This window comes from Zootoca vivipara, chromosome 8 (genome assembly GCF_965207765.1).
Source record: "Zootoca vivipara chromosome 8, rZooViv2.hap1.1, whole genome shotgun sequence".
In the NCBI taxonomy this organism is placed as follows: domain Eukaryota; kingdom Metazoa; phylum Chordata; class Lepidosauria; order Squamata; family Lacertidae; genus Zootoca; species Zootoca vivipara.
Genome location: NC_142591.1, coordinates 2,145,459 through 2,168,523, shown reverse-complemented (window position 1 = coordinate 2,168,523; position 23,065 = coordinate 2,145,459). Strand labels below are relative to the sequence as shown.

The following is a 23,065-nucleotide window of genomic DNA, read 5'->3' as shown; positions in this document are numbered from 1 at the left end:
GTTTATGGTTTGATGTTTGGGTCTCCTGCCTGAAAAAGCTGTAAATTCTATAATGATCGTGAATCTTCATGGCTATGAGAGAAAGCGAAAGTGATTTGAGCTTTTTGAGATGGCGCTGCTTCGGGCTGCTTCGACGCAACAAGGAGCTCCATTAAGAAGATTTACGGGGAGGCTGGACTGATTAACTCACACAGGAGAAAGAACATCTGTGAAACTTTGTTTGATATTTATCTCAGCGGCTGGGAAACAATCGGATGAAAGTGGAAAACATCTATGTGACTGTAAGGGGAAGATCTGGATTATTATGAACTTGGAGGACGATTTGAACTTTAGAAAAAAGACGGCAGTGGACAGTTGCGAGGAATTCCCAATTTCTTGAAGCATGGGAACCCAAATAAAAAATTCTTTAGATGATTTGGCATAACATTCGGTTTGATTGATATATATATGTGTATAATTTGAAATATTGAATGTGATATAATTGGTTTTAATTGGAAAATTAATAAAAATATTTTTTAAAAATAAAAAAAAAGAATTTGTGTTGTTCACAAGAACTAAGCCATATTCTCGGTTTGTTTAACACAATTGCAGCATGTCCCTGAAGTGCCTCAGAAGCTACTCAACATTTGCTTTATCAGGCTCAGCAATGTCATGTCATTCTACACCAGCAGAGAGTCTTGGGCTGTCAGTTATTCTTCATTTCTACAAATAAATTTATTTGTGTGTCGAGACCCCGTAACTACCCCCTCAAGAAGGAATAAAAACACTAGGACACAGGACACAACCAATAAAATTGTGGTCTAAATTTGCCCAATAACATTAACCTTATATTAATGTTATTGGGCAAATTTAAACCACAACTTTATTGGTTACAGAATGTGAGCGGTATTGGCTTAGGCATTGAGTAGACCAGGCTATATCTGACTCCTGCCCGCTGCGCAGGAAGTCTGGTAGGGTAAACCACAAGTAGGGGGAGCCCCATCAATGCAAACCAACTCGAGCTCACCCCTGGGTTCTCGGAAGGGTCATGGCATGGCCTTAGCCCCGCCCCGGGCTTCGGACAAGATCCACACCCCCGGATTCCTTTAACGGAATACACCTATGCATGGAGGGGCAGGCAATGGCCAGGCCTCCCCTCCCCCATCAGAAGGTCACCCAATGCCTAACCGCAAAACCGTACAAAGTTGTGACGATTGCTACGAGGTAGGCGAAAACCAAATGGCCTGAGCCAATTTGCCAAGTGGAAAAATTCCTACCAGGCCCCTTCACGGCGACCAACCGAGGTCCATAGCAAGGCCATTAAAGACTAAACCTGCAAATAGGGAGGGAGGGTGGGAGATTGAGAACGCGAGCCAAGAGGAAGCCTCTCGGTTCGCGCTGCCGTTTCAACTGGTCCCGGCCACGCCCCCCAGCCAGCTGATTGGTTGGCCAATGAATGACGTGGCCGAGATCCCCCGGGTGGCGCGGAGCAATGTCTCCACCCCGGAGGAGAGTGGGTGGCCACGTGGTCCACCGCAACTCCTCCCCACTTGGAAGTGGAGCGGATTTTAGAAAATGGCTAAACAACTCTACAGCCAGTGATAAAGAGAGCAAATAATAGGCATGCACTCTTCTTTATATGTGATAATTTTGTACAGCCACGTTTTATCATCTTGTGAGAATTAGAAGATGCTTTATAAAGCATAAATCATAATGTCAAGACCAGTTAGCTTTGTCACTTTGCACTAGTTGCAGTGTCTAAAATCAAGCATATCTACTTTCTTCTTGTGTAATCCTCTTTTATTAAAATCATGTCTTTCACTAACAAAGAATTCTGTTTTTGTTCAGATGCAAGAGAAGTGCCCTTGCATAAGTACAGTGGTACCTCGGGTTAAGAACTTAATTCATTCCGGAGGTCCGTTCTTAACCTGAAACTGTTCTTAACCTGAATCACCACTTTAGCTAACGGGGCCTCCCGCTGCGGCTGCACTGCCAGAGCACAGTTTCTGTTCTCATCCTGAAGCAACGTTCTTAACCTGAGGTACTATTTCTGGGTTAGCAGACTTTGTAACCTAAAGCGTCTGTAACCTGAAGCGTTTGTAACCCGAGGTACCACTGTACCATTTTCTAGGAAACATATTATGTGGACTTCCTTGACCAAAATGCCTTGTTAAAATTAAGCATCATTCAATACACGGCCTGCTATTAATATTTGTTACTTGGTCCCAAAGAACACCTACCTGCCTTCTACCCAAGACTGGATGTCAGGAGCACGCTTCTGCCACACAAAGCAAAACAAAAAGTAATCACCTTAGGAAGACTGAATAGTTTCCTCTTTCCAGTTATGTTCCACTCACACACCTGGGCCAAGCAGGTTGTCCCTCCCTTCACAGAAGCTGATGGTGTGGGGTTTGGGTGCAGGGAGCTCTCTTGCACACCCAGACCAAGCAGGTCTAGCTACTTTTCTAGCTGTCGTTTTGCCTTTTAAAAAGAAGTGAGCTGGATCTCATTTGATTGATTGCCGGTATAATTTGAAATAATTAAGGAGGATGAAGAATGCCAGATAGTAAGGGACTGTCAACTCTGCTGTTAATGTGTTGAGTTAATTTATAAGTTGGTAGAACCTGTTTTATTCATTTTTGTTTATTATTATAAATAATAATTAATAATTGTACATAAGAAAAATAATATTTTGGATATTGCAATGGATTATTCTGTTGGTTTATGCTTATTTGCTTGCGAAGTTCAAAACTTCTGCTAGAGAAAAAAATTACATTTATATTTCTTGAGAATAATTCACAATTTAAGGAAAGCTTGCGTCTGACTCCCTGGGTAGCTATATCCACTTCCAGTTCCCAGAAACAGAGTTTCTAACTATTTATGGGTAATTAAAATTAATGATCTACTGCTGCATCTAGACTTCAAAGAGGAATTCATCTTTGAATTTATAATGACATATTAGAAAGTATGCACAGGTCTTGTACTGAAAATCCAGTTTACCTCATCACCATTACTGTACATTTCACTTCTGACTGGAAAGTGCTTCTTGATACTGAAGGATCTGGATCCTAAGCTCTATGTTTTTGTAGGCATCCATGTCCATCTGCATTGCAATGTCATTGTTGCAAACATGCTCTTTGATCATAAAAATATTACCAGTTTTCTAGGTAACAGCTTGGTCTTTGATGGGTCATCAAGCCAAGATCACAAGATGTACACATATTTTGAATGGCAATGTCCGTCAACTTTGGGGGAGTCTGGCCCCCTCAAATATTTTATGGGGAGGCTGAAGGGACCTTGACCCCTAGCAGTTGGCTCCTATGACAACTACTAATGTCAAATCCAACTTCTTGGGTGGGAAGAAGAAGCACATTTTTATTTGGCTGGAAAGAAAGGAAAGCAGGGCTGGATACAGAAGGTAATTGGGCCTGATCCATCCCATGAACCTTAGTTTGCCGACCCATGATATACAGTAACCATCTTCTTGATCCACAAAAAATGTAGCAAATTTTTCAACAAATCAACAAATCTCAGGAACGCCCTTCCAGAGTGAATGAGCACGGCCACTGACTTTTTGAACGTACTTACACCCTTCTTTCTGCAAGTGGGATGGAACTGGAAAGTTATTAAGCATAATCTCTAATGCACAGCAGGCTATGCTGTGAAACCCTGTCCTGTTTAGCTGGACTATCTGAGGATGTTTGATTCAAGTAAATTTTATAGCAGAGTCCTTAAAGGCAAGTTATGGCCTCTGTGAGATATCACAAAGCCACAGGAGAGCTTTGATTACAACATCCTTTAGCACATTCTTATGGTTTTATTTGATTTGTTACTAGGAAGATACTGTTTTTGACTGACAGTGTAAGAAGTGCTTAAAAAAAACCCCAGATTGGATTAATATAGTACAAACTGGATACCAACTCTAGCCCACCTCCTAAGTTGGAAAATTGCATTTTGTGTCTGGGTTGGAGGACAGGAACACTGGAACACCTAATTTCCAGGTGCTTAGCTTAGTGGACATTTGCAGTGGTAGCGGAAATGGCAACACTATGGTGTCATGCCATATGTTTTGCAAACGCTAGCAAGAAAAAGGAGGCGCAGATTTGAGCTCACCACTCTGAGCATCAGCCAAAAGATATAGTTATCTGGTCATACATCTGGTTGAGTGACCAAAACCAAAGAGTACTCATTAATGGCTAATCGTCATCCTGGAAAAAAGTGACAAGTGGGGTGCCGCAGGGTTCTGTCCTGGCCCCGTTGTTGCTCAACGTCTTTATAAATGACTTGGATGAAGGAATTGAGGGGATGCTCATCAAATTCGCAGATGACACCAAACTGGGAGGGGTAACTAATGCCTCAGAAGACAGAATCAGAATTCAACATGAGTCTAACAGATTGAAGAACTGGGCGCAAGCTAACAAAATGAATTTCAACAGGGACAAATGCAAGGTTCTGCACTTAGGCAGGAAGAACCAGATGCACATTATAGGATGGGGAACACCTGGCTTACTAGCGGTACATGTGAAAAATGTCTAGGGTCTTAGTGGACCACAAGCTTAACATGAGTCAACAGTGTGATGCAGCATCAAAAAAGCTAACGCTATTCTAGGCTGCATCAAGAGAAATCTAGTGCCCAGATCAAGGGAACTACAGTAATAGAACCCCTCTATTCTGCCTAACTCAGACCACACTTGAAATACTGTGCCCAATTCTGGGCACCACAATTTAAGATGGATGTTGACAAGCTGGAACGTGTGCAGAGGACGGCAACCAAGATGATCAAAGATCTGGAAACTAAGCCTTACGAGGAATGCTTGAAGGAGCTGGGTATGTTTAGCCTGGAAAAGAGGAGACTGAGAGAAGACTATGATATCTTAGTTCAAATATCTTATGGACTGTCGCATGGAAGAGGGAGCATGCTTGTTTTCTCCTGCTCTTGAGGGTAGGACTCGAGGCAATGGCTTCACGTTACAAGAAAGGAAATTCTGACTAAACTTTTGGGAAAACTTTCTGACAGTAAGAGCTTTTTGGCAATGGAACTGACTCCCATGAGAGGTGGTGGACTCTCCTGCCTTGGAGGTTTTTTAGCAGAGGTTGGATGGTCATCTGTCATGGATGCTTTAGCTGAGATTCCTGCATTGCAGGGGGTTGGACTAGAAGACCCTTGGGGTCCCTTTCAACTCTAAAATTCTATGATTCTACAGCCCATGCTTGTTTATTTGGAAGTAAGACAACCCAGTTCAAATGTATTTATTCCCAATTAAGTATGCATAGGATTTGCAGCCTAGGGCATCCTTCTGTGCATTTAAACCCAGCTCCTGGTTCAAGTAAGGGGATGCAGGTGGTGCTGTGGTCTAAGCCACTGAGCCTAGGGCTTGCCGATCACAAGGTTGGCGGTTCGAATCCCCGCAACAGGGTGAGCTCCCGTTGCTCTGTCCCAGCTCCTGCCCAGATAGCAGTTCAAAAGCACACCAGTGCAAGTAGATAAATTGGTGGGAAGGTAAACGGCGTTTCCGTGTGCTGCTCTGGTTCACCAGAAGTGGCTTAGTCATGCTGGCCACATGACCTGGAAGCTGTCTTTGGACAAACGCCGGCTCTCTCGACCTATAGAGCAAGATGAGCACACAACCCGAGAGTCATCTGCGACTGGACCTAATGGTGAGGGGTACCTTTACCTTTACCTGGTTCAAGAGAAGAGGATTGGGGAACGTGACCATGGGAATTTGATGTGTCCAGCAGCACACCCAGCACACTCAGACATCGCTCACATGGTTTATTATAATGTTAACAAACTCATTCAATGTATTTAATTCACAGTTAGCCATTATTTATTCTCTCCATATGCATTGTGTGTTTATGTTCTACATGTATATTTATATGAATTGCTATTCACCAGGTTCATAAAATATCTTCTAAGAGAGGAGATGTGAGTCTGACCCAGATGTAGAAGAGAGGAAATGTTTCATATCTCAAGGAGTGCCTTATGGGCACCCTAGACAGCACCTCCCTCTTGTGAACCAGACGTATAACTTAATGGTTTTAAAAATTAGAACATCTGCTTTGCTTAGAATTTATTACCTGCTGTGCGTAATGAGTGGAATTTTAACACACAATTAATGAGGCTGTTTCTTGGCAAGTTACGGAAGTTTGCCTTTGTTTTAGTACCACATTCAAGGTGCAAGGATAATTTTATGAGATATCAAGTTTCTGATCTGTTATCTATTGCTAGCTGCAGTTGCCTGGAGCAGAGGGGTGTGTGTTTGTGTGTGTGTGTGTGTGTGTGTGTGTGTGTGTGTGTAATTAGTATATATTGATGGGTGATTTGCATTAGAGTGGCAAGGATTTCTGACTACCAATGTTTAATAATAGCAGTAGGGACCCAGCCCTACCATTGGGCAGAAGATGGGGTGTCACTACCTACCTTGACTCCAGTCCAGTGCTCATGCCAAGACCCAGTCCAATATTCCTGCAGCTGTGCCTGCGCTGCACTAAGGCAGAAGAGCAATGCTGCCCTGCCAGGCACTACTGCTTCACCTCACTATCCTATGGACCACATGTTTAACTGGGGTTTTAGGGTTTAATTAGGATTGAGGGGCCATGCACAGCCCTAATTTCTACTGCAAGGCATCCAGCAATACACAGAAACACCTGGCATATTTGACTGGTGCTGGTGCCCAAATATTGTGGTTGTGCAGCATCTGCTGTCTCTGTCATGCCCTCCTCTCTATATGATCTCGTACAGTCTTGCAATGGAAGCAGTGGGGGCAAGCAGGATAGAGCGACAGCATATCTGCAACTGGCGTTTGAAGGGAATTTCAGCTACTCGTTAATTACTCTCTTTTTCCATCATTAGGAACTGCAATGGATTCCCCTGAAATGTAACAATAATGCACCTTGTTCTTTGTTCCACTATCTCTTAAGCTGTTTATTAAAAGAAGTACTATAAACTATTGCTATTTTTTGTTTTAATAACCCCCTGCTAAACCCTCAATGTTTGTATAATCTTGCAATTCAGAATTATCTATCATTTACTCTGTTTTTCAGGCACTCAACAGGAATTATTACAGTTAAGGCTCTTTAGCCACACACTGTGTGGCAGATTAACGTGCTTGTAATAAGAAAGTAAATGAAGTCAAATACAATGGGATACTCTCTTATTTTAAATGAGAACCTTTGTCTTTTTTTAACCAAGTTGCTTATGCAAACTTTCAAAATAGAACAAAAATTAGAAATGGATAGAAACCTTTTTAGCCCAACAGGTCAGATCCTTATCTACCCCACCCCTGGGGGACCATTTTGACATGTTGTCCAGGTCGCACACCTATCAATCACGTGAAATCACTATCACGTCAGATAACCTACTTTCCCCTTGCTGCAACAAAACACCTCAGCTTATCCAAACAGGGCTTGGAAGGAAGATCCCAGTTTTAAGGCTTGATCAGAAATTTTGGAGTGAAATATTATTTTCTTCTAGCTTTTGAGCTATGGGGTGCTGTAGAGCCCTAAATTGTCTTCAATGCTATTGAAGTTGTTGGGAGCAATAATTAGGAGCAAGGTGATGTTAACATGTTAATGATATTAAATTCTACCTTCTCTGTAACATCTAAATTAGAAATGGCTGAGAAGACCCTAGGCTATGGATCGGATGGAAATTTGATTCACTCTGGGTTTAAAGCCAAATTTATCAAATTCACATTTTCCAAAAACAATATGAGAACAAAACATAGTCATATTTCAAATTTCACACTTCTACAAATTTTGCAAAGCAGCTCTCCATCCAGCCAGTGTTTACAAAAATGCACATATCAGGTAAAAGCATGCTTAAAAGTGGATCTATTGGTGAAAATAATGTACAAAATTGTATTATATTGCAAGAAACTGCTTGCAAAAGCATATGTATTGGCCAAAACTGTTTATCAGGTGAAATTCACCAAAATGCTTAAGAATTTTCATGAGGGCTTTTAAAAAGAAAATTAGCAGATTACTGCATAAATGTTCAGACCCACATTTAAAACCAGAAAGAATGAGAAACAGAGAGAACCAAACTTAACAGATCCTTCTTTCCCTTCCCTGTCTGGATGGGGGCAAATGAACTGGGTTTGAATGCTGCCAAGATGGAATCTCTTGTTGGGATTTGATTAGATGCTAGGAGAAGATATATTTATTATATATTATGCTTCCTTTCTCATGTTTGTGAATTCAGCCGAGCGCTATCCCTTTGCAGCTTAAAGGGAAGCTAAAATAGGCTAGTTTAGCCTATTGTAAAAGGTAAAAAAAACAAAAAAACATTTGCTCACTCAGAATCCATCTTGAAGAATAACAGGTACAGTAGCTTGATATAGGCAGGCTTACACTGGTAATTAAGTTACTAAAATATACAGTCTAGCTTTAAAATGGAGCCTGAATATGGATGTTTGGGGAAGGATGAATTTATCACTTTGAGGAAGAGTTTCAGTTATGAAAATGAATGTATTGCCAAGAATGTTATTCTTATTTCAAACAATACCTGTGGTCAGCAGAGTGGGACACTTCAAACAATGGCAAAAAGACATTTCTAAATTTATCTGGCAGGGGAATAAACCAAGGATGAAATATAAATTATTAACAGATACCAAAAAAGAGGTGACTTCTCTCTGCCGGATTTGAAATCCAGTTATGAGGTGTCATGTCTCTGCTAGCTACGGGAATGGACAACTTTAAAAAATACAGGTATTTTAGACCTTGAGGGTCACGATAATAGATTTGGTTGGCATGCATATTCATGGTACGAGTAGACCAAAGTGCATTAAGGGTGCATTAAGACTCTCATTTTACATACCCATGAAAAAGAGAATGTGTCCTGGAAAAGAAGAAGAAGAGTTTGGATTTGATATCCAGCTTTATCACTACCCGAAGGAGTCTCAAAGCGGCTAACATGCTCCTTTCCCTTCCTCCCCGACAAACACCCTGTGAGGTGAGTGGGGCTGAGAGACTTCAGAGAAGTGTGACTAGCCCAAGGTCACCCAGCAGTGCATGTGGAGGAGCGGAGACGTGAACCCGGTTCCCCAGATTACAAGTCTACTGCTCTTAACCACTACACCACACCATAGCTGCCAAGTCCGGATCGTAAAGATCCGGGATCGGCAGCACGCGCACGACCGGAAGTTGCGTGACACAACTTCCGGTGGCGCTTTGCCCTTCTATGGGCACCAGAAAATGGCGGCGCCAGCGCCGGAAGTCGCTTCCGCGCATGACCGGAAACACGTAAAAGCGACTTCCGGCGCCGGCGCCGCCATTTTCTGATGCCCATAGAAGGGCGAAGCGCCACTGGAAGTCGCGTCACGCAACTTCCGGTCATGCGCAGAAGCGACTTCCGGCGCCGGCGCCGCCATTTTCTGGTGCCCATAGAAGGGCAAAGCGGCACCATAAAAATGGCCGCCAGGAAGAATCGAATTTAAGGGACAATGCCGGGATTCTCTGCCAAACGGGAGACCGCCGGGAAACGGTGAGAAAAAAGGGGTTTTCCCAGCGGATACGGGATACTTGGCAGCTATGCACCACACTGGCTCTCAGTAGACATATGGAAACCCTATCAAGGTTGGATTACAACCATGTGCTCTATGTGGGGCTAGCCCAGAGGCTGCAGCTAGTGCAGAACATAGCAGCTAGGTTGCTTGTGGGAACAAACTACTGCCAGCATATAACACCTTGTTTGTAGCATTTTTTCTTGCTGCTGATCTGCTGCCATGCCAAGTTCAGGATGTTGGCACTAACATAGAAGGCCCTATAAATCTCAAGACCAGGTTACCTGAGAGACTGCCTTACCCCTTATATACACTGCTCTGCTCTGCTGCAGTGTCTCTCCTTAACACCCCCAAAGCACCAGAAGTCCACTCCACAGTAACTCAGAAAGGGACTTTCACTGTGGCTTCCCCCTGTTTTATGGAACCACATTCTTGTTGAGATACAACAGGCACTCACTATCTGCACTGTCTGGAAACAACAGAAGACTTTTATTTTGTTTCAACAAGCTTTTCCAGCTGGATGAAAAGGACTCTGCTTAGGTATTTAGTGTTGTTTTTGTGCTGTTTTAAAAACTATTTTAGCTATTTATATGATATATTGTAAACTGATTTGATAATAACAGCAGGGAGAGAGCCACCTTACCTGATGTGAATACCAAGTGGCCAGAATACATCCCTCTTTAATGTCTATAGCATTTATTATGTATTCATTATTTCCATTTATATCCCATGGTTTTACCAACAACACAATAAAAAAACACAATATGCAATAATAATGCATATCAATTGATAATTACTAGAGCAAAGTGGGTTGGGGAATTAATCAAGGATGACACAATAAAATAATAAAACACCAAGCAGCAGCTAGTCAAAATATATTGAGCTTTAAGAGACTAATCCGCTAGAAGGCCTGTCTTAAAAGAAGGTATTTGACTGATGGTGGAAGGATAGCAAAGAGGGGGACAAATGAGTGCTCTTGGGGTTCAGTCAAAGTACATGAAACATGGAGGGTTGTAATACACAAAATTGAATAAATAATGGGAGTAGCACCATGTATGCCACCTTGATCTTTCTGGAGGAAAGGCAGAATATAAATGCAATGAAGAAGAAGAAGAAGAAGAAGAAGAAGAAGAAGAAGAAGAAGAAGAAGAAGAAGAAGAAGAAGAAGAAGAAGAAGAAGAAGAAGAAGAAGAATATGACTGTAAAGATAAATGGGTTAAATCATTACAGAAACAGAATAGTCCTTAACTGTGACGTCAAACACTGACAACAGCACTCTTAAATTAAAGGGAAGACTTCAGTTATGATTGTGTCTATAATCTCTTTAGTAGCAGTGTGTGATAAGTGGATTATTTGTCAGGCCAAGGAAAGCCTGTCACAATTAATGTGCTAATAAACTGGCAGCATGCAATACTATTAACTCAATCGCAAGGGAATTAATGTATTTACAAAACCTAATTAGCAGTTTGTTACTGTGCTAAGAAATTTAAACAAATCTGTAGCATCACTGACCATCTGGGTTAGAAATCTCAGTTTGGGATTTAATTAGGAAATAATTGTGATAGAAAATTAGTCCTTATTAGTTAGCTAATGATCAGCTTTGCACTAATTGAAATGACTCTCCTGCAGGTTTGGGAAATCGTTTACATGTGGGGGTGAGAAATCAAAAGACTCTTTATCCTTTGGGACACAGAAAAGCACAACAATTGATTAAATTAAAAAAGTAGATATTGTATCGACTAAAATGCAAATGACATATTTTTCAAAATATGTGCAAAAATAGCAATTAGAGAGAGAGAGGTGGGCTGTATTTATTTTCCTGTTCTCTCTCTCTCTCTCTCTCTCACACACACACACACACACACTATTTTGCAAAGCTACAACAAAGCAAAACAAAAGCTAATAGGATGACAGTACTTATATTTAGTCTGAAATTTAAACCTCAGCCCTGAGTGGAGGTCCAAGACTGATTTCCTTTAAAGTTGGAATTAAGATAGCAAAGGTACTGCAAGAAGATAGTGTGTGTGTGATCAAAAAGGGTTTGTTCTCATATTGTTTCTTCTTCTCCAATTCTCCCTTTCCATGTGACATGGGATGTCACAGAGCATTAGGATATTTCCCTTCCGCTGAGCTTTATATGTGGCTCCTAAAGAGGGTGACAAATTAGGCACCACCACAAAAAACCAAAAATTCTTTTTGCATAAAATGTACATCATCTGATTTATATTTCTTGGGCCAGATTCAGTGAAGTAGCTGCTTTAGCAGGAGCCAGCACAACAAGTCCCACTAGCGCAACTGGGCTTTCCATGCCCCTCTTTTGCCCATGCCATCCCAAATCAGTTCGGGGGTGAGGGTGGCTGTCAAGAGAACCCCCAGAACAGCAAGCAGGGGACAGAAAGCTGAGATAGTTTCATCTGGCATGCAGAAATGCTTGCCCTGATGAAAAGATCATAATAGTGTTTCTCCCATAGGAATTATTATTATAAGTCAAATAGAAATATTTCCTGTTTCCTAATGCTTCTTCATCTTTAAACTGGACAAGATGCAGACCCTCCAAGTGTCCCTGTTTTCCAGAGACATCCCTGATTTAGAGAAGCCGCCCCAGTTTCTCATTTGATCCCAGAATGTTCCCCTTTTCCTTGTTGTTGTTTAGTCGTTTAGTCGTGTCCGACTCTTCGTGACCCCATGGACCATAGCACGCCAGGCACTCCTGTCTCGCACTGCCTCCCGCAGTTTGGTCAAACTCATGTTCATAGCTTCGAGAACACTGTCCAACCATCTTGTCCTCTGTCGTCCCTTTCTCCTAGTGCCCTCAATCTTTCCCAACATCAGAGTCTTTTCCAAGGATTCTTCTCTTCTCATGAGGTGGCCAAAGTATTGGAGCCTCAGCTTCACGATCTGTCCTTCCAGGGAGCACTCAGGGCTAATTTCCTTAAGAATGGATAGGTTTGATCTTCTTGCAGTCCATGGGACTCTCAAGAGTCTCCTCCAGCACCATAATTCAAAAGCATCAATTCTTCGGCGATCAGCCTTCTTTATGGTCCAACTCTCACTTCCATACATCACTACTGGGAAAACCATAGCTTTAACTATACGGACCTTTGTCGGCAAGGTGATGTCTCTGCTTTTTAAGATGCTGTCTAGGTTTGTCATTGCTTTTCTCCCAAGAAGCAGGCGTCTTTTAATTTCGTGACTGCTGTCACCATCTGCAGTGATCAAGGAGCCCAAGAAAGTAAAATCTCTCACTGCCTCCATTTCTTCCCCCTCTATTTGCCAGGAGGTGATGGGACCAGTGGCCATGATCTTGGTTTTTTTGATGTTGAGCTTCAGACCATATTTTGCGCTCTCCTTTTTCACCCTCATTAAAAGGTTCTTTAATTCCTCCTCGCTTTCTGCCATCAAGGTTGTGTCATCTGCATATCTGAGGTTGTTGATATTTCTTCCAGCAATCTTAATTCCGGCTTGGGATTCATCTAGTCCAGCCTTTCGCATGATGAATTCTGCATATAAGTTAAATAAGCAGGGAGACAATATACAACCTTGTCGTACTCCTTTCCCAATTTTGAACCAATCAGTTGTTCCATATCCAGTTCTAACTGTAGCTTCTTGTCCCACATAGAGATTTCTCAGGAGACAGATGAGGTGATCAGGCACTCCCATTTCTTTAAGAACTTGCCATAGTTTGCTGTGGTCGACACAGTCAAAGGCTTTTGCATAGTCAATGAAGCAGAAGTAGACGTTTTTCTGGAACTCTCTAGCTTTCTCCATAATCCAGCGCATGTTTGCTATTTGGTCTCTGGTTCCTCTGCCCCTTCGAAATCCAGCTTGCACTTCTGGGAGTTCTCGGTCCACATACTGCCTAAGCCTGCCTTGTAGAATTTTAAGCATAACCTTGCTAGCGTGTGAAATGAGCGCAATTGTGCGGTAGTTGGAGCATTCTTTGGCACTGCCCTTCTTTGGAATCGGGATGTAGACTGATCTTCTCCAATCCTCTGGCCATTGCTGAGTTTTCCAAACTTGCTGGCATATTGGGTGTAGCACCTTAACAGCATCATCTTTTAAAATTTTAAACAGTTCAGCTGGAATATCATCACTTCCACTGGCCTTGTTATTAGCAATGCTTTCTAAGGCCCATTTGACTTCACCCCTTTTCCTTAGGATGTTCCTATTGTCATTGGATTTGAAGAGTTTGGATTTGATATCCCACTTTATCACTCCCCTTCAGGAGTATCAAAGCAGCTAACAATATCCTTTTCCCTTCCTCTCCCACAACAAACACTCTGTGTAGTGAGTGAGGCTGAGAGACTTCAGAGATGTGTGATGAGTCCAAGGTCACCCAGCAGCTGTATGTGGAGGAGTGGGGATGCGAGCCCAGTTCACCAGATTACGAGTCCACTGCTCTTGTTACCCGACCCCCAAGGATCCCTTTAAATTAAGCACAACCCACTCTCTCTGGGTTGGTACCCTTCAGTTGGTATATAGAGGCCAGGTGCTTTTACTGTAATGTTGTGTCCCAAACAGTACTAAATGGATTAATAGCATTTACCAGTTAATTACATACCATCCAACATTCCTCAGATGAAATTAGAGACATTTCTCGCTCCCCACAACAGACCCTCCTTGACTCCCCATTTTCGTCTCCTTCCTCCCCCCCCACCCCTGGCAGAGTAAGGGCAAGTGACACCATCACGACACCAACGGGACCCAGCACACACACCCTCCACCCTCCTGAGGAAACCCCTTCATCCCAATTGATTTTATTTTATTCCTTGGTAGATTTACAAAAATAAAAAAAACATACTGTCGCGGTCACTCTGACCTGCACATCACCCCCGGACGTTTTACGGTCTATTGGTAATGTGCCAACGACAAAATAAATACCTCCTCAAAACACCACAGACCAGGATAAGGTAAAATAAAACGAAGTTGCTTTATTGTGTGTTCATAAGCTTAATGATTGCAGTACAAATCTTATGTTGTTCCAAATTTCGGATGGTTCCTATACCGGCCTATTACCTCTAATTATAAATTACCGGCCTATTACCGCTAAAGTCAACTAAATAATATTTGTAAATAATCTCTCAACTCTGTATCCTGTCTGACTAAAATCACCACCTATTCTCCACCTCAATATATTAAACCAGCTCTCTCTGCAAATAACCAACCAACTCCTAACTCAACACCAACTCAACCACTCAACTGACTAACTGACTCCAGGGATGGGGTTTTTATACTCCCCCAGAGCCCTCCCCCCTGGGTTCTCGGAGTTCTACTAAGATTAACCCTCAACAACCTGGCTAACTTTTAAGCTGATCGCTACACATACCAATAAGTTTTAGAAAGGGGCAAGATTAGATGTGGATGCACAAAACATTTTTAGAAACACACACACACAAGGCTCCTTGTGCCTCTCCTTTCCTCCCACCTAGGGCAGCCTTGTCCTCTGCCTGCCCCTCAGAGCCGGTGCTTCACACGGGGCTGGACCTCAGCGAACGCAGCCTCTCCTCCCCCTGGCCCACTCTACAGCAGCTGCTATGAGCTGCCCAAGGGAGGAGGCCAACAGTGGCAGCCATAAAGAGACCAGAGAGGCCAGAGGTTGCTCCTTCACAGCCGCAGCTGCCATTATCTCTTGGGACAAGTGCCGGCTCATCCTCCTCCCCAAACTTGGCAGCAGAAGCACTGATGGGGGAAATAGGGACATTGCAGGATCAAATAAGAAGCCGGGATGGCTTTCATAATTTGGGGACTGTCCTTGAAAAATTGGGACACTTGGCAGGTTTATATGCAATTATATTGGGGAGAAACAGACCTGGCAACAGGTTTAAGGAAGATCCAGTCATGGAGCAATTCAGGACAATCTCTGGGTGCCTCTGGGGCTTCCCCTTCACCCACAACTGCCTCCCAGGTGATCTGCACCTCCCCCTCAGCCAACTTTGAGGAGAAATGCCACTTAGATCAGCCCCCACGCCGCTAAATAGAAAGGCCTGGAAATATGGTAGCCACTGCAGCTGCCTGGACCCATGCTTCTTTTTACAGCACCAGTTGAGAAAAATTTACAGCACCAGTTGAGAAAAACTTTTAAAAACTTTAAATCAGCATAATAATAATAAACATGCTAGGGCTCAGCTAGCGCTTCTGGAACTGGTGGGCCCTGGCAAATGTGAAAGTAACCATGGATGGCAGGGCATATTCCTAGCCTGCTGTTAAACTGTAGATAGGCCTTTAAAAGTGCACCTTTCCCTCATTCCGAGAGGTGAGGTTACAGGGAACCAGGCAGAGGGCCTTTTCAGTAGTTGCACCCACTCTGTGGAATGCCCTCCCAGCAGATGTCAGATGAACAGCTATGTGGTTGTTAAAAGACATCTGAAGGCAACCTAGTTCAGGGAAGTCCTTAGTGTTCGATGTTGTCTTGTGTTTTTACTATTTTTTGCCCAGAGTGGCTGGGGCAACCCAGTCAGATGGGCAGCATATAAATGACATCATCATCATTTAAATACAGCATACCCTCCAAATTGTCCCTCTTTTCCAAGGACAGTCCGGGAACTACACAAGCCATCCAGGCTTCTGATTTGATCCTGGAATGTCCCTATTTCCCCCACCAGTGTTAAGGCCACAGAGCTCGGAGAGGAGTGACAATGGCGGCTGCGGCTGTGTGTGAGCAACCCTTGGCCTCTCCGTTGCCTCTCCATGGCATTTCCATGGCAGCTGCCGCTGGCCTCCTACTTTGGGCAGCTTGTGGCAGCTGGTGAGGAGCAGGAGAGGTTGTCACCTCTGAGGCCCAGCCCCACATGATGTGCCACTTCTGAGGTGCAGACAGAGGGTAGGGCTGCCTCAGTCAGGAAGAAAAGGGGACTGGAGTGGAGCACAAGGAGTCTTGTGTATTTTTAAATTAAAAAATGCTTTGCGTGTCTGTGTCTAATTTTGCCCCTTTCTAAAATTTATGAATTGGTGGATGTTTTTCATTTTATAAATCTGCCAAATAATAAAATAAAATTGGGATTAAGGGAGTTTCTCAGGACGGTGGAAGTTGTGTGCACTGTGTCCCATTGGTGTAGTGGTGGTGTGGGGGACAAAAAAAATGGGGGTTGAGAAGGGTCAGTTGGGAGGGGAGTGAGAAATGCCCCTATTTTCATCTAAGGAATGTTGGAAGGGATGAGAATAGCTCATTAATGTTCACTGTTTAAAAATAGCTCTCTGTGAATTGCTGGTAAAAGTTCCAGATTAAAGCAAATTGTCTACATTGAACGTTTTAAATGACCAAATTGTTACTTTTTCAGTAACTTTTTCAGTTATTTAGTACCAAGAAACTGTTTACATGTGTGAAAAATGGAATCAGGGGTCTTGGGGGGTGTGGGGGTGTAAATCACAAAGTATTGAAAGGAACTCTCAGCTGGCCTTATCCGTCTCTGTGTAAAATTGTGGTCTTCACCAGCTAATAAATTTGATTCGGGACTGGTTCTGTTGACATTTGTGCAAACTCTCCAAGAATAATTGTTGCTGTAGTGTACTTCCACAAAATGTATTCAGAGCTGAAATGCTACATTCTGCATTTATAGTGGCTGAAGAATGAAACTCTATAGTAGTGCTTTACATCTGTTCATTAATATACAGGTATTTCCAGAAAATGTTGGGAGTATCATCAACAGCTTTAAAACTGGCATCTTTTGTAACCTTGAAAACTGCAATAGGGAATTCTTAGCACCCCTGCCAAAAAAACAAAAACAAAACAGATCCAAGGATTCTTTAGGGAGAAGCTAGATGGGTAAATTGGTTTCGAACCAATTTATGTTTGCTGTAGCATTGATATATCTTTAGAGCAGGAAGCAATAATTCTTACAAAACATGACTGCTGCAAAACTATACAACTCAAATGGATTTGCCAACATATTCTGATATACACCACCAAGCAATGAAATCAGACATTGAGTAAACACTAGATTGATGAGCATGCACTAATGCCTTAAATATTTATTTTCAACACAGGCTGCACCTGGGCATCTCTCTATTTATGCTTTGCTCTTAGGACCAAGAGAAGAAATCCTTACATCCTTGGTAAAATGTGTGGGGGATAAAAAGTTAGAATCTCCCTACTGAGACTGGCAAATGCCACCACTTCCAATACTAAAAAGGTACCAGTACAGACTGAGGCCCTGTAATGTGCAAATATTTCACAGAAAAATAGAATTGTAGAGTTGGAATTTCCAGAAAGATTCTTTGTTGCAAATTATATCTGCATTCTAAAGGCTAAGCTGCTTAAATTCTAGGTCCTTCAAAACTAAATGTTCAGATGACATTTTCCAGAAGAAGGGTTGTTAAATGGAGAAGTTTACCAACTGGCCATTAAGAAGAGTCTGAAATTAGGGGCAGTTATCATACGGCTAAATGTGTATCGGTGCCACAGAAACTCTGTTGGTGGCAAAGGAGGCAGGGCTGATCCCAAAAATGGCAATCTTACCAAAATTTCTCTTTCTTTTTCAAATGCTACCAATAATTGGGAAAACCGAAATATTTGAATCATGGAAGAGAGAATTAAGTAAATTTATTTGGGGGAATAAAAAACCTAGGATCCAATATCAACTTTTGACAGATAGCAAAGAAAGGGGAGGTTGGGGAGTACCTGATCTCAGGGTGTATTACGCAGCGACAAATTTATGCTGGATCAGAGAGTGGATCGTACAGGAAGATAGAGAATTGTTAGAACTGGAGGGTTTCAGGAATGTGTTGGGCTGGCATACGTATCTGGTGCAGGAGAAGAAGAAGAACTATAAAGAGTTTACGGATCAAATTATCAAAAGGTCATTGTTTAGAACATGGGATGAGTATAGGAGGATTTTAGAGCCAAAAACACCCTGGTGGGCCTCACCTTTTGAGATCACAGGTATAGGTAGGAGAAGCAACCAGGAGAAGTGGGGAACATACCAGGAAATAGTCAGAAAAGAAAATGGACAATATATATTAAAAAACATATGAAGAGGTTAAAGAGAAATGTGCAAGCTGGCTTCAATACAATCAAATTCAGAGCCTCTTCAAATGCCATAAAAAATGGGATTTCAAGAGGGGAATTGTTAATTGAGAATACAGATAAACAAATTACTAGATTATATAATTTTTTTGTTAGAATGGAACCTCAAGGATGAGGAAGTAAAAAATATAATGGTAAAGTGGGCACAAGATATTGGTAGAGTTATATATAGCGTGCAATGGGAGAGGCTCTGGAAAGAGAGTATGAAGTTTACAGCTTGCATGGCGATAAAAGAGAACATGTTGAAAATGGCCTACAGGTGGCATCTAACCCCCGAGAAATTAAGTAAAATTTATAAGTCAGGAGCCAATAAATGCTGGAAATGTCAAGAAAAGGTTGGAACTTTTATGCACTGTTGGTGGCAATGCAAAAAAAAAATCAAGAATTTTCGAATAAGATCTATGAGAAATTGAAAAGCATTTTAAAAACAACATTTGAAAAACAAACAAACCAGAAGTGTTTCTGTTAAGCATGATACCAGAAAGTATACCGAGGGACAGGAGAAATATAATATTGTATTCAGGAGCAGCAGCAAGGATCCTAATAGCGCAAAAGTGGAAGGGGGTAGAGGTGCCATCTGTTCAGGAATGGCTAATTAAATTAATAGAATATATAAATTTGGATAAAATGACGGCGGCCATAAGGAACACACCAAAACAGAGAATCCTAAAAGAGTGGAAGCTAGTGGAGGAACACCTGAAGAAAGAGGGTATAAATACTGAATTGGTAGTTTGTCTAAATTAATTTAAGTATCGTTTAAAGAGAGCATGTAAATAGTAATGGAAAAGGGATTCACCTGTGAGGGGTGGAAAGATATATTAAGAAGAAAGCAAGGAATAAATAAAAGTTAAAGGAAACAATATATTACCAATCGGAAGTATTTTAATTTGTATTTAATTTACATTTTTCTTTACTTTTGTCTATTTTTTATGTTTGATGGTTTTCTTTGTAATGTTTTTAAAGAAAGAAATAAAGTTTTCATTTTAAAACAACAACACTTGACTGCTGAACATAGCTGCCAAGTTTTCCCTTTTCTCGCGAGGAAGCCTATTCAGCATAAGGGAAAATCCCTTTAAAAAAGGGATAACTTGGCAGCTATGCTGCTGAAGGTGGGACAGCGAATGGTGCCTCCTTGCCCCCAAGTCAAGGTGTATAGTACCCAAGATTGGTCAAGTTGTTATTTTGGTACACAAGGCAGGATATCTCGAAAGAGCATCTTCACCTTGCTGGCAGTAAAAATACAAGAATAAATTAAGTAATAAACCACTTGCTGTCCTTTCATGCCACGCTAAATCAGCCACTGGAGGTGACCACCTCCCTCTACCTGATTGTAGGGCTGGGCCCGGCTGGCCCTGAATACCGGATGACAGATTTGGATTCCTGTTACCTATCCCCATCCTAAATGCATCTGCGTTGTTTCTTCATAACAGCACTGCCAATTCTTTGTCTACCAGCTTCTGGGGCAGCACAAACAGATAATTGGATGAGGCTCCTCATCACCAGAAACTGCAGGGACTTCTTCATCACAAAATGTTCAAAGTACTGAAATATATTCTGAACAGTGGCATTTTAAAATGCTGGCATTTTAAAATACGAGAATGAGCTAGATTCTGAACCTGAGTAAAACAGCATATGTGCATGTTTATTCCAATGGCAAGACTGTTGGGTGGCCTGTTGTCAATGACCACAGCCATTGTTTCCACCACAGCCAAGATAATGGTTGGATAATGTGATGACCTGAACTTCACCCGGGAGATGGACGGCAGCACATGCTTCCCAGAACTTGTTATTAGTTCTTGCTTAGCAGTTCCTGTCCTGTAAATTATGTGCCCACTTTGCACCCAAAAGTGGATTAAATAAATGGGGCTGGAGCATGCCTTTCTTGCTCTAAAGCTTGAGCTTATTGATCTGGGCATATTTTCACTTGGAGAATAAGGCAATCCTTCAGTGAAAGGACAGAATAAAATAATTTCAAACCAACTCTTTGTCATTAATTTGCCTTTTGCCAGCACTTGTTCACGCCAAACGAGCTTTGTTTAGCTTTCTCCAAGTATGAGCCGAGCATAGCCCCTGGGAGATTTGTGGCACTGATTAACCATGAAGAAGGGGCTGGGGCTGGGGGTGGGGGAGGAAGGTTTGAGGTTGGCAGGGAGCTAATGAATGCACTATGTTTGCTCATCTTTACAGAGTTACTTATTACCACTAATTGGGAGGGACAGTTCAAACAAGCACAGAGGAGCAGTTGTCACACAAGCGTGACATGGTTTTAAAAAGGCAGTTACGGAGGATTGCACTGCCTGGTCCTGGCCCCTGATCTCCTCCTGCATCCTGGCTCAGAACCAAGCACACATCCGACTCAAAGCGGAGCCTTTGTCAGGAAGCCCCATTACAAGTCAGCAGTCTTTAAAAAAAAATCAGGGCAAGACAAGTCATTTGAGGGAACTATAGACAGACGCACAGCTGTCTCAGACACTCAGAAAGTCAACAGCTGACGGAAGGGGCGGACTTCGGCTTTGGCTCCAAAAGGATATAAAGATGTGATTGGAATTAATTAGTTGTGCATAGTTTGGAGTTGTTCTTTATTAAAAGCCCTTCCCTTGAAGAGCACCTTGTGGCATTAGGAAGCAAGTATTGATATTAGAACAGGAATTGCTCATTATTTCTCAACAGCATGATGACATCTTTTGATTAAAAAAAATCCAGATATATTTCTGCCTAGTTTAACTTTCTTCTTCCAAATTGTATCAACAAAGGATATTTACAATTAAATGTATGGTACTACAGTATACTCCCTTAAAAAACATAAAAGCCCACAACAATTACATATCACTTTATTTTACACATTTACATTTCCTTGTTGCTTTCCTTTACAAGCATTGTTGCTGTATCTCTTGGCATTGTAGAAGTGTATCTTTCACTTCAGTTCAACTCTGTTGTGTTGTTTTGTCGAAAAGATGGCATGGCATTTACCAGCCTGGTGGCCCTGCTCTGTGCCAGCAGGATTGACTCACTAAGGCTGCCTGAGCAACCCAGCAGCTCACAGAATCAGGCATTTAGATGAACGTTGAAATTCTGCAACTATTATGCCTTAAAAGCATTTCACAAAAATAGAGACACACATCTCCCATTACATAAACAATGCATTGCAAATTCATTGTTCAACCCAGGTTTTTCTGTGATTAGCTTCCACTCCTTCCCATTTTCCCCCATCATGGATATTCATTGGTATTTGGCTGCTTACTGTCCACACCAGTGGATGGAACCAGTGGATGTAGGTTTTCATTTGTTCCTTCCCTCACTCGTTCCTCTCCCATCCCCCACATATGCATGCAGATAGCTAGGCAGACATATATTTAAAAAAAATTTAAAAAAATCAGAAAGTACACAAAAGCAAATGTTTCATGTTATCATGTTTCACAGTGGGCAAAATGGAAGCTTATGCTTTTATGTGGTGTGGGGCAACATCAATTTCCATTTGGTGCTTTTTAAAAAGAAATAGTACTGAAGTATTGCACCAGCATGATAAAGAGGTCATGCACGAGACCTATTTATTAAAATAAATAAAGTGCAGGTACTGTGAGCACAGTTTCCAAAGTATTTATTTTATTTTATAATTTGTACACCATCTTTCATCTGAAGATCTCAGGGCACTTCACAGCATAAAAATATAGACTAAAAACACAAAATACGTACTAACCTCCCACATGGAGTTCTTGAGAGAACTGCTCTCTCAACAGCATCAGCTGTTGCTTTCAGCATGTGCCAACTGGTGAAAACAGCCATGTTCATATCGTTTGGACCACCAGAAACAAGATGGCTATGTTGTGCTCAGGTGAGGAGCCAAGAGAAGTTGGGTGTGATGTTAGAGGCCTCCCAATGAAATGTCAGCACACACATGACAGACCAGCCACCATAAAAAAGTGTTGATGAACGTCCACATCACCAGCAGTGACAGCAAATGTATACTGGGTTATTTTTGCTTAAAGGTTAATAATAAAGAAGAAGCATGAGAAGCCATGTTGATGATAATGACTGTATAGGGATCACTGGGGGGGGGAGTGCCAGCACTAAATCTACAATAAACTCCCATCTGGGAGCAAGCTAAAGTAGGGGCTTGACGGACCTCTTTGGGAGGGTATTTCACAACCAAGGAGCCACTGCTGAAAAAGCCCTTTCTCTTAAAACCACCCACCATATCTCAGTTGGTATTGGCCATTGGAGAAGGCATCTGACAATTATCTCAATACACACAGATAATACACATGTGAGATGAGGCAATACTTTCAGATGCCAAGGTCAAGGTCTAGCTTAGGGAACAGCCAAAGCCATTTGTTGTTTCCATTTTCCATTTTCATCAGCTGCTTTTTTGTTGGCAATGTGTCCTACTTTGCAGAATATAGTTCTCTGTTTGAAGGACTGTCTGGTCCACGTCTAGTTTAAAATTAAACTGCAAACATGATTAAACTGCAAACATAAAGTGTGTGGTGGGGTCTGAGTTAGGGGGTGGGAGGATGAGGAAAGAAAAAAAAGGTTTCCCCTCACCTAACAAGTGCTGTACTTA

General features: G+C 42.0%; 1 protein-coding gene across 1 annotated transcript in view; it reads left to right on the top strand.

Moving 5' to 3' along the window:
* The window catches only part of LOC148684716 (uncharacterized), a 66,366-nt gene extending 46,041 nt beyond the window's left edge, over window positions 1–20,325 (top strand). The window contains 2 exon segments of the mRNA XM_088676004.1: window positions 17,466–17,566; window positions 20,163–20,325. Of these exon segments, the coding sequence (XP_088532130.1) occupies window positions 17,466–17,566; window positions 20,163–20,325 (264 nt within the window).
* Window positions 20,326–23,065: the final 2,740 nt, after the last annotated feature.